Source organism: Apis laboriosa, unplaced genomic scaffold (assembly GCF_014066325.1).
Source record: "Apis laboriosa isolate Shangri-la unplaced genomic scaffold, ASM1406632v1 scaffold5213_cov150, whole genome shotgun sequence".
NCBI classification, from domain to species: Eukaryota; Metazoa; Arthropoda; class Insecta; order Hymenoptera; family Apidae; genus Apis; species Apis laboriosa.
This window is the reverse complement of record NW_025223582.1, coordinates 788,563-801,419: the sequence shown is the minus strand read 5'-3', so window position 1 is coordinate 801,419 and position 12,857 is coordinate 788,563. Positions and strand designations below refer to the sequence as shown.

General features: G+C 38.5%; 1 protein-coding gene across 4 annotated transcripts in view; it reads right to left on the bottom strand.

Moving 5' to 3' along the window:
* The window catches only part of LOC122717525 (optomotor-blind protein-like), a 120,135-nt gene that overhangs the window by 97,566 nt on the left and 9,712 nt on the right, over positions 1 to 12,857 (bottom strand). For all 4 annotated transcript variants that reach the window (XM_043941693.1, XM_043941692.1, XM_043941694.1 and 1 more), the window contains one exon: positions 5,937 to 6,261. In XM_043941693.1, coding sequence (XP_043797628.1) covers positions 5,937 to 6,261 — 325 coding nt within the window. The remainder of the gene's footprint in view (positions 1 to 5,936; positions 6,262 to 12,857) is intronic.

Sequence of the window (12,857 nt, the reverse complement as noted above, 5' to 3'; positions counted from 1 at the left end):
ATTTTATCACATTACACATTCATCTCGAATAATGAACGACGCGTTAAAAACACATAGGTATGAATCATGTGCTAAACCACAACGTCAACAAACATCGAGGCATGTTTGCGTGTACACCTTATTTTCTCGAGTAACCTTCGGTCCTTTCGTACCACGCACATGAGTCACACCGATGATGACAACACCGATTCAAAATTATATAAATTACGCATCCAAATTCTAAATCCTAAATTCTAAATCTTCCCCTTTAAAATCTAACGAAACGATTTCATCCCCAGCATCGTCCGTACAAAAACGACGTACAACAAAACTCGCTCACCTAGCTCCTATCCAAAACTGCGATCCAAAGCCGGGATCCACGTCCCGGACGTACAGACACCACGTGGGAATTGGGCAGGCCGAGAGGGTGGCACAAAAACGGTGGTGGCGGTGAAAAACACGAAGGAAACACGGGTGCACTCGTTGCACCCGCTCGCGGTGCAGTAGGGGTGGCATTCAAACGAATCCCCTTCTCCTCCTCCTCCTCCTCCTCACCCTTTCCCTCCCTCCCGTTTCTCTCGGAGAAGGAAAACGTCGATGCGTACACACGCGCACGATGCACCACTCTCCGACACTTCCACCACAATCGCAGGGCGCATTTTCAGGCGCGCCCAGGCCACCACGGCTAATTACCGACCCCAGCTTGGAACGCGGGATGAGCGCGACCCCGAGGAGAGAGCGTCCCCTTCGCGGCCGAGAGAGAAACTGAGAAGAGGCCGCACATGCGCCACCCGAGGCCAAGACGAGGACGAACGAACTCGTACGATTGAATGGTGGGGCTCGGGCGCGAGAGAGAGAGAGAGAGAGAGAGAGATAGAGAGGACCGGTGGTGGGGAGAGGATGAGACGATCACGGCGGACCGCAGGTGAAGGGCGAGGGAGACGCGGGCGATACGTTGAGGGTTTTTTAAGGAGAGGGAGGTGTAGGATTTTTCTTTTAGTAGCGAATTTTTAATCTGAGTAAGTTTGTTGGACAAGCTTGAGGAAAGCGTGAAAATAAAGGGGGGAGGGAAACGAACACATTTTATCGCTCATTGATTAAACGTATTCTCACACCTTTTGTGTATTTTTTAGCCGTTAATTATTGCGTTTGAATATTCCAACGCGTGCTCTTTTTTTTTTTTTTTTTTTTTTTTTCCTCACTCAATTGGACGGCAAAAGTAAATCGATCCCGGCGATCGTGGCGGCGATACGCACGCGAACGCGTGACGGAAATCGCTTTTATTTTCCTCGGCGAGAAAGCAGCGATAAAAGAGGCGAAAAGATCGTTCGAGGTATCTGTTGGCTCAACTTGCTCTAAATTTTAATCGCTCGAGCGATTAAACGAAGAGAAACGAAGAAATTCACAAACCCTCCCCTCTCTCTCTCTCTCTCTCTCTCTCATTTCGTTTGATAACGGAATCGTACGTTCGTGTCACGAACGAAGGAATTTCCAGAGAGAATTTGCCAAGGAAAAAATACGGGGTGGTGGCCCTTTTTCAATGCAACGACACGAAGAGAGTTGGTTTAGTTAATAGAGAGTGATTACGCGGCATTTTAGAAAATATACCGCGATCGAGGTATATATACCTACGTATCGGGCCATTTATCTTTTCTCTTTAATCTATCGTCGACGTTAATTGATACCTGTTACGCGTATTACGTTTCACAACGTAATATTCAAACAAATGATGGTTAATCTGGCATTATCGTTTCCGTTCCGTTTTCAACGCCTTGAACTCGTGAAAAAAGCAGTCGTTGACTGCTCGACAATTGGACAATTGAAATGAATAAATGTTGGAATAAAGTGAATGAAACAGACAATAATTAAGAATTATTGGAGCTTTTTGAAAAAGTGAAGGCAAATCTCTCGATTTTATAGATATTGATATTTCGATATTGCGAAAGAAACGCGGAAAAGAGGCAAAAGAAGAAGGGGAAGGAGAGATATCTTCACACCATCGCTTCCCCCTTCTAACTATCCGTCGAGGTATAGGAGGAGAGGCCCAGTTCGTCCAAGATAACGTCGTGATGAGCGGCGGTATCAACGATAAGTACAAGTTCAAACGTCAAAAATGGACATGCATATTTCATCGCGCGATAGCCGGCGGCGCGTCCGTCCGATCGCGGCACAGGAATTATCGCGATATCTCCTTTTCGTTGCGCAATGTTACTATGAAAATTACTGCACCCCTCGGTCCCGGAGATATGCAACGATAATTCGCCTTTTACGCGACACCTGTCCTCGCTGTATCGGGACGACACTTTTTTTTTTTTTTTTTATTAAACCTGTTGGAGGAAAGGAAGAGAGAGAGAAATCTGCTTTCAAAGCGGGATAATTTAATTTAATTTTAAAAAAAATAAATTTTAAAAAATTTAATTATTTTTTTTTTTTTGGATGAAGAATAAAGAAGGGAAAATTTGCAAGAATTGAAGATAGAATAGATATATGGGGATTAGAATTTTTTTATAAATACGATTGAAAGAAAAAAGAGGAATAATGTATTTAACGATTTTCGAAAAAGAAAATAAGAGTTAATTAATATCGCGTGTATCTTTGTATCTACGCGCCGAGTTTACTTCGAAATTATCGTAAATATAGGTAAGTAATAACCTAAGATAAAAATGAGAGAAAGATTCGTGTGTAAACGATATGAGAATGAAAAAAGGTGAGAAAATACGCAAGAAAAATGAGCGTGGCATACCAAGCCTATATAACACTTGGTTGGGATCACTCATCCCGTGGAACTGTGGCCAGGGCCTTTATTGCTCGTTTGTTCGCTCGCGTGCTCCCTTTGACGCTTTATTTCATTTAAAAATCACGGAAATTAAGTTTCATAAAAGAGTGTACTAAACGATCTCAACAGGCTTCGAAGAGAGCGACGAAGAGAGCGGCTCTTGTAACCGCGTCAAATCGTCGAAAAAAAAAAAAAAAAAAAAAAAAAAAAATAAGAAGAAAAGAAAAAACTCTCTTTCCCTATACTTTATACTTTAAACGCCGAGACGTTGGCCTAATTGACTCGTTTAACCGGCCTTTCTCCCGGCCTCCTCCCTCGATCCACTCTGCTTACGAATTTCTACTTCCGCTTGTGCGTGTGCACACGCGACCAAAACCGTAATTAAGCGTTTCTTTCAGGATTGAACTAGTAGTAAGGAGGAAGGAGGAGGGGGATCCATTAACCGTTGATTTTCTCGGAACAGTGGCCGATCTGAAACCTGTGCCCTCTTACTCGTATTCGCGTAATTGCCGGGTGAATTTCATTATTATGGAGGAGAGGGGGGAATATATATGTGTGTATAGTAACGCGCCTTATTTCCTTATCGAGATATTTTAACGCAAGAAGAGAGAATTTAACGCTGTGGTCCCAAGTTTTTCCAAGAAACGAGTAAACAAGATAAAGATCGAACGTTTCACCAGGATGCGCAAAAAAAAAAAAAAAATACGGGATCCACCGTGTAAAGGAAACGAGTCCAAGTATATACGAATTATCGTTAACGTTGGATGGATCTGGCTAATATTGCGTCGATCATCAATTTTCTATTCTTGGAACGATCTCGCAGAAGGACGAATGATAACGTTTGGGGTACGATAAATTTTGAATCGATCGAAAACCTATTACACCAAATAACTAAGATCTAACCGATTTTCCATTATAATACGAATTACGATTCACGGTATACGAATAATCCGCGATGTTAAATAAAATCGAAAAAAAAAAGAAGAAAAAGAAAGAGAAAGAGATACACCCTGATGAATCTCCCTCGATTCATAAATCTCCACGAATCCATCAACATCCTAGCCACCTGACCATTTTCCAAGAATCCTAGACCGATCCTGGTCCGAATCATCCCCCCTTCAGCGAGGGCATAATCGGATGCAGGCCGCTCTAAATCAATCTCCACAGCCGGATAACAAGCTTAAGGCCACGAAGCCGTGGTGGATCGACAAAGAGGACGATCACGGATAATTACACGCGCGGAAATTGCGGCTGGCCCAATCCTGCGTCCGGTGGTCTACGTCTCAATACGTACGCGCGCCTCCTCCTCTCCCTCCATTCGTTTCGTTCCTGACCTGTACCAGTGGCCGACCGACAGCCGCGCTCTCTCTCTCTCTCTTTCTCTCCGTTCTGAGAGCACAGAGAGAGAGAGAGAGAGAGAGAGAAGGATGGACTCGAATAATGCCCGGGGCGATCCAGGCCCCGAAGACCTCTCTCTCTCTCTCTCTCTCTCTCTCTCTCTCTGCCTTTCCTTAAGTATAGGGCTCGCTTAACGATGTTTGTTTTATACATTGGCAGCCTGTTCACCGAACCTGTAATCTTTCTAAACGAGATATTACCAGGGCCCGTCCGCGAGAACCGAGGCTGGCTTCTTCCCTTCGTGGCGGGGCCTCGGACACGAGGGACACGACCAGAGTCTCGAGGAATACGAATGTACGAAAATTGGAACCACCACAGCACCCACAAAATTGCACTCGCCCATGAACAACAACGTTGGTAAGTAACTTGGGGAGGAATTGGAGGCGAGAGGGTTGTTCTCCATAGGGGATCTTTTTTCTTTTTAGAGAGAATTTCGTATCGTGAAATTGTAGAAATAAATTGTTTCTTCTTATGCAATGGTAATAATTATGAGAACGAGCAGAAGATTTGATGTTTTGAAAAATATATATATATATATATATATATATATATATATTTCCTTGAAGATTCATGAGATTGAATATTCGATAATTTCGAAGAAATCGGGGACGATATTTAAAGGAAAACGCGGCGTTTAAAATTCAAAGTCGCGTCGAAACGGAGAGAAGGAGAGAGAGAGAGAGAGAAAAAGAGAGAAAGGAGAGGGAACGTAGGAAGGTAGGGAGGAGGGGAGAGGAGGACAAGGAAGGAATAACAATACTATAGATCCAAGGGTATAAGCACGAGCTGTAAGCGTGTTCTCTTTGCTTAACTATTATAGTTCGGTATAATATCCGTCTCACGCCGTGTGTTTTCCAACTAAAACTACCCCTTTTACGTTCTCTCGTTCGCGATTTGCGTAAAAGTTTGCGCTTGAAAGGATTTCCAATGGTCGAAGGACTGGGGAAAGTGCCCGGCCATAGAATCCCTGAATCTTTAAAAACGCGATGAAAGGTGTTTCAGAAATAGGGTGGGTATAGAAGAAGAAGAAGAGGAAGAATGGAATCGATCCCTGGCTCGTTCTCGATCTCTGGATTCGATCGAGTCCATCGAACGCGCGCAATTCGAATTTCGCGCCGAAATTCCGACCGAATTCGCGAACGAAAGCCAGGCCAGGAACGATTTCCTGCGGTTTCTCGCGGCTACTTCTCATGTTTCGCTTGGAAACCCGTCATTTTTCTCACGGCTCTTGCCTTACGGCCTTCCCTCCCCCTCTCCTTTTTTTTTCTCTTGAAACAAGTGTCATCATCGAAATCGAACCTTAGAATTCGTATCTCGCCCCATTCGTATTTATAGATAAAAGATATTTTTCTCGAACGATAATATTTCTTTTCTTCTGAACGATTATCATTTTTTAAACTTTCGATCGAGATATTTTACTTCATTTATAATTTAACATAAGCTTCAACCTCGACTGAAATTTGAAGCCCAAAAAAAAAAACAAAACGAAACGAAAATCAGCATCGATTAATAAAACGATTTGAAATCTATTCGAATTAACTCGATCCAGTCCCGGTAAAAAAAAAAAAAAAAAAAAAAAAAGAAAAGAAAAAGAAAAGAAAAAGAGAAAAAAACAGAAATATAACTTGTATAACCTGGACGATTATTATAGAAATTACGACAAGAGTCGAAGGAAGATTTGAAGGATCATTCGAGATAATTCACGTTCCATTGTCATGCAAGATAACAAGCACGAACGAGGAAGGGGGGAGGGAGATATAATGCAAAAATTAAAAACACTTACCGGCCGCTCTTTGTGATGACCATTTCCGTGCCGAGTTTGTGGAACTTCTCCCAAAGCTCTTTCCCCTCGAGGGTCACCTTCGGATCGTCCACGACCCCGTCCTCCTCCGGGTGATGGGGGGGCACGAGAGGGTGGTGGGGGCCCGCGAGGGGGTGGTGCGGCGCCAGAGGGTGTGGCGAGGTGTGCAGCATCCCCGGGGGTAAGGGAGGCCTGAGCGGCCTCATCGCTGGTCCACCAGGACCGCCTTGATGATGATGGTGCAACGCTGCCGCCGCTGCCGCCAGGACGGCTGCTTCCTCGGGCGTGTGCGGACCCAAGCCTAAACCTGGAAAGAAAAACAGGGAAAGAAAATTTCGTGTGATTTAACGAAACTTGTGAAACACGACTTTCTAAACGAATCTTGTGTAATTAGAACGGGAAAATTAGAATGTGTTGATAACGATCGAGTGTAATTTTGAAGGGAGGGTAAAGGTATTGGGGTTCGATTAATTGTACCGAGTATAATCGAGAAGAAGAAAGAAAAATGATCGTTTCATTCTTTTTAGGGAATTTACGAGCGTGCAGAGAGATTAATTCTCCGCGTTTCGATTGATTATTGATAAAGAGGGGAGGGGGGGGGGAGGTGAAACGTGGAACCGCATCGGATTAAAATACACGCAATTGGAAATGCCATAGTTGTTATTTATTTTATCGCGGGAACCGTTAAACAACCGAGGAACGATAAACTTTATCTTTCTTGCCGGCCGCCGCTGTAAATCGGCAACAATACGGGCCGAGTGTCGGTTTTGATAATGCGCATTTACAATTCCCTTCCGATGTTTAATTAAAATATTATTAACGTTTAATTCGAATCGAATACGGATGGAAACCGCAGCAAAAATAACAGTAACGGGCCGCATCACTTTTCCACGATTCCTGTTCGAGAACAGGAGTGTGGATTCTTGATTGAAAAATATATCCTCCTATATATTTATACACGATGACCTTTTGTTGTAAATTAAATCATACCGCGTGGACGGCAATGGCCCCGCGTTTCAACAACGCGGCGGAGAAATTTTAATAAACGCCGATAATTCGATATAAATTACGAAGGTGTAAAAAGTTAAAGCGAAACAAACCGAAACGTATTATTATTATTATTATTATTATTATTATTATTATTATTATTATTATTATTATTATTGCTTTCGAACGCTGTTCGAAATTTCTGTTCGAAATAAAAGGATTTTACCCTCGTTTTCTCTCAATCGTTATCAACGATCTTTCAACTTTTTTTCTAAGAGCGAAAGGGAGGGCCTCGAAGATCTCGGTTTTTCGATTCGCGGCTCGAGTCGATCGTCTCGAGAGGGAAGGGCAATTGTCTGGAATACAGAGATTGCTCTATTGACCCTCGAGCGCGTCAGCTCTATTTTTAAGGTGCTGTGCACGCTCGAGGAGCAAGTATTCGCGATTTTCTTCTCAAAGTGAGAAGAGAGAGAGAGAGAGAGAGAGAAATCTATCTACCTTCGGGCAACTTTCGAACTTTTCCCGACAGAGCAACCTTCGGGGCACGAGAGTTGAAGAAAAAAGAGAGAGAGAGAGAGAGAGAGAGAGAGAGAGAGAGAGAGAGAGAGAGAAAAGTAACAAGTAGTTTCAGCGGGTGGGGGAGGGTTGCGAGCTGTCAGTCGATCCACCCTCGCGAACTTTAAGCGGTTGTCTTTCACTTTTTATCCCTTGATCTCGTTGAATCTCTCCATCTCTCCTTCAATCCTCGAATCCTGGACTCTTCGTGTCCGCCAATTGTGTTTCAATTGGAGAACGATTATCTTTTTTATATAATCTACCAAGTTCTTGGTAAAGTTGGTTAATGAAAAAGGGGGATATCTCCTTCCATTCTTTTGTAATCGAGGCAAGATTAATCGATCGATCTTTAACGTTGATTAGATTTTTAAGTAAAGAAAGGATACGTTGATAAATAATAATAAAGAAAAATTCGAAGTATTCGAGAAAGAGAAAAATAAATTTTACAAGAATTTATATAAATTTATAATAAATATATTCTTTGATGAAGAAAGATTGTTTCCGTAAATCTTTCACATTGAATAAATAAATTTCGAACGAAGTGTGTAGAAACAGCGTCAAGTACAAGCGTACGATTTATCGAATAATTCGAAATCATCGTGCACGGAGTTTGAATAGAGTTGGAATATTTACTAGCATACAAACATTGAATAAAGTATTGAGCAAATATTATGTGCACTTTTGGAATAACAATCGATAAACAAATAAGTTAAAAACTCTGTTGCAACGCTTAACTTCTGTCAAATCAAATTTACTGTTTCCCAATGAATCAAATAATTAGTTAAATATTCTTTATTACTTGTCGTGTAACATCTTATTAATGCTAATGCTTCCACAAATAGAAACAATATTTATCGTATCCGTGGTGCGATCTTGTTGGGAAATTTTTGTAAATTCGTCGGCATCCTTTCAAGTAAATTGAGAATCAATAAAGCGAGCTGACACTTGAGATAACCAAAGAGGACTCAACTTTGAAATTCTTATTAACGGTATCGCATCGAAGAATTCGCTTCGTCGATCGAAATTTATCGAATTTTTTTCCTTTTTCTTTCGAACGATATTACCGATATTTCATTTAAGCGGATCCCCCGTTTAATTTCCAATTATTGATCGCTAAGGAATAATAAAAAAAAAAAAAAAAAAAAAAATTCGACTCCGACTTTAATATAATCTGCACGAAAAATCTACAGACGAAAAAAAGTGAGAACCTTCGAAACTCGACCACTGACCGCTTTTTCATGCGAACAATTTCATTATTTACAGCGGCTTATCCTTCGATTTCCAACATGTTTTCTTTAGTTCCGATCAATCGCGAACTACCTGTTGCATTGAAAAAAAAAAAAAAAAAAAAAAAAAAGAAAAAAAAATAGAAAAAGAAAAATAAAACTCATCACTTTCGTTCGTAAAAATTTCGTTCGATCTCCGATCGGTTACAAAACTTTGGTGGAAAAAAAAAAAAAAAAAAAGAACTTGTTAACTATCCTCCAATTTTTATATACCGATATATTCCGATACGCGAAATATTCTTCGTTTCGATTCTATTCTAAAAAAAATTTTCTTTGCGCGATAAAAATTTAAATTTTTCAAGTAAAAAAAGAGAGAGAAAGAGAGGAGGAAAAAAATCTTTAAACAAAATATTTTTACATATATTCACTTAAATTTAATTAATTACTTAAAATAAATTTTTCATTTGCAAATTACAATTTCTTATTCCAGCAAGTTTTTCAAAGAAAAAAAGAAAAAAAAAGATAGATTATTCTAATTAATCACAATATATCCTACAACGATTATTTATATTTAATAACAATAGTTTATGAATTTTTTTTCTAACCAAGAAATACACGGTTGAATAAGCTTGCTCGATTATCGTTCATAACGATGCAAATCACGATTATATTATTTATGAATAATGACACGGTTAATGGTTAACAACACGGACACGGCTCCCGGTATTTTCTTTTCGTTTCAATCAATTACCGACAGCAGACAGGAAGAAAAAAAAAAAAAAAAAAAAAAAGAAAGAAAAAATACAAAACCTGTTGCCACTGTTAATGACTTCATGATTGTTATCATGCAAAGTCCGTGCGAGCCGATCATTTAAATCGATACTATTTATCTGTTTTGTATATTACCGTTCCTTCGTGTATCTCGTGTTTCAAGCGAACACCCTTCATTTTTCACGGATAATGGATCCTGATTTTTACGTTTCGTCTCTTCCTTTCACCACGGTCAATGAAATAAAGAATTGGAAATGATATATTTTTACATTTTAAAACTAGCATCTCTTTCCTAAAATTTTCCAATTTATGTATACATAACGATTTGGTAATTTTATTTTTATTTTGAAAATAAAAATAATCGAAGAATAAAAATAAATCGTTCGAGGCTTCGTTTTTAAATTAAAATTTAAAATTTCTATTTTTCGTTCAATCATGTTATTTCTCTCTCTTTCTTTTTTTTAGAAAATGTTTATATCCTTTCCTAAATATTTATATATCGCGCAATGATACTCGATAATGATATAAAAATAAATAATTAAAATTCCACTCGAATCATTGCGCGAGCCTCGATTCGATTCTAATTCTTATGCTTGGAGTAGAATATAATATAGATAAAATATAGATACGAATAAAAAGTATCTTTAAATATATCTACATACATACATATATATATATTTTTATCGCGATTCTTTCTCCCTCAAAATTATTTTCGAAACTAGGATCTGTGAAATTGTTAAAATTCGCAATGGTATTGCACGAGAAATGTTGTGCAATTTGCTTGTTGATTTTCTTCAACAAGCTTTGCAACGATGCAATTTCAACAACGGTGTTGATATTCCTACCAGTTAGAAGCGGAAATGTGGTTATTAATAATTTGATAATATTATTTCACCATAAACGATCCACCGCGGTGCAATTAAATTGTATTGTTGTTCCATCGTCGCGGCAGCTAACGTGTATATTTCGAGCGAATTTTTGGAAGAGAGCATGGCAATTTTGGAAAACCTGTGCAACCGTTTCGTGCGTTCGACGTAATTATTCGAGCATTACCGCTCCAGGAGATAATTATTACCGGTCGTGTTTTATATATTTTATGCACGTTAATGACGATGATTCATCGAGGTCGAGCCAGCCTCGATTTTCGAACCACTTGTTGGTTCGTCAATTTCCCGAATATGGAATATCCAACTGTTCCGGTTCAAAATCGATTTAATTATATGTGAATATCGATAAAAGAATTTTGTCTCTTTTCAATTTAAATTCCTTCTTTTTGTTCGTATAGTGAATAGATAGTGAAAAAATAAAAATCATTTAAAAAGAGATATATTATAATAATTTTAAATGTATTATTTATCGAATAATAATTCGTTATTTTGATCAAATATCATTGTTCCTGTAGTCTTAAACTTTTAAATTATATAATTATTCTATAAAATTTTCTTCCCCTTGCAATTATTGCGAATAAAATTCAAAAGATTGGATTTGCAAACGACCAATTATCGAGATAAAATGGCGATTGAATATCGATCAGAAGGAAAGTAGAAACGATTTTCCGAATGTATCGCATAGAACGGCGAAAAAACGAACGGCGAGTTTCGATAAACGATCGCTCCATTTTTTATCCGAGTAAATTTCACCTGGAAACGTGGACTACAATGCCGGCTGCCATTAATTGCGCCGCTTTCTATCGGTCGTTTGTTTTTATTTTTCCCCCCTCCCCACGACACCGAACATACTCGTGTCTCGAAATGTGAACGACTCGATTCAAATCGATTTCTTCGACCAGAAAAAAAAATGGCACGAAAAATTGGACAAATATCATAAAACGATTTTTATATACCTCGATTTTTCTCTATTAAATCGATTATTAAAAATACAATAATTGTTGTTCGGAAAAAATAACGAGATATATATTTGTATATATATATATATATATATATATCTATTTTTAATATCTTTATATCGTTCACTTTTCGATCACGATACTAATATTCACTTTTTCTAACATAAAAAGATATTGAACGAATAAATATCGGATTATTTATAAAGAAATCATGTTCACGTTTCGATCGTTGAAAGGATTTCATTCGAAATCCAATCGATGTGGAGCAACCATGTACGATAAAGTTAAACGAAAGTAAGAAGAGAAGAAAAATTATGTATTTACGGAGAGTTAATTACCTAATCTTTCCAAATAACAGCTCGTGCATTACCAGTTTCTCACTATTTTCACTGATTCACTAATTAATGAAACGAAAACAAACCGTTAACACCGTTTTATTAAACTTTTTCAAGCACAACACTAACCTGTCTTGCCACTGCTTCGTATACTACGCGTCTAAACATAATTATTACGATATCTGCGCAGATGTCTCTGCGGTCGGAATTGTGCGTCCACTGTGTGGCGCTTATATTCAAATCCAAATTTAATAAAACGAGTACTCTATCAAGTTGAAATAACGATCAACTCTTAAATTCTATTGCGTTATAACTTAATAATTGATAAAAATTAACGAATTATTAAACGATAAATTGCGAGTGACAAACTTTTAATTAATCATAAACGTCTTTTATTTCTACCATCAATTGTTTATTAAATTATAAAATTTATTTGCACAATTTATTACCAAATTCGTGCAAAATAATTTTTATAAATTAATCAAATTTATACAATTTTGTCGATAATATCGATTAAATTGTACAAAAAAATTCAATCCACAGAATCTAATCTCTATATTCTCCATTCCATTGAAAATTAAATTCATTCAATACGATCCTTATTATTTATATAAACTGTAATTCACTCCACAGAGTAACGGAACAATTTTCAGGGTAAAATACCTTTAAATCTATTCGGATTATTCTCTCGCAAAAAAAAAAAAGAAAAAAGAAAAGAAAAGAAAAAAGAAATTGATCGAAAAAGAACGGAGGAGCGGACGAGGTATCGCGACACTCAGTCTGTTTTCCCCGTTTTCCTCATTCCGGTCGTTTTCTCCACGGGACCACGGGTTACGCGGCGCGATACGTGGCGGGAATTTCGAATGCGGGGAACGTCGGTCATGCCCTTGGTGAGATTAATCGCCGCTGGACTGCGGTCAAGTTGGCTTGCAGCCGGGATAGAGAAGAGGAAGAGGCCGAGAAATGACGGGACAGGCGACCAATAAGAATGACAGATCGCTTCTTCCCGATGACGTATCGGGGAAAAGCGCTACCGTCCAACTTTTCCACTTCGGGCTACTATAAATCGCTTTCTAAATCATGATATCACGTATCCTTTCGCGAGCAAATATATAAATAATGGATCATTATTTAAGGATAAGCCAAGATTTTTTTTCTTTCTTTTTTTTTTTTTTTTTTTTTT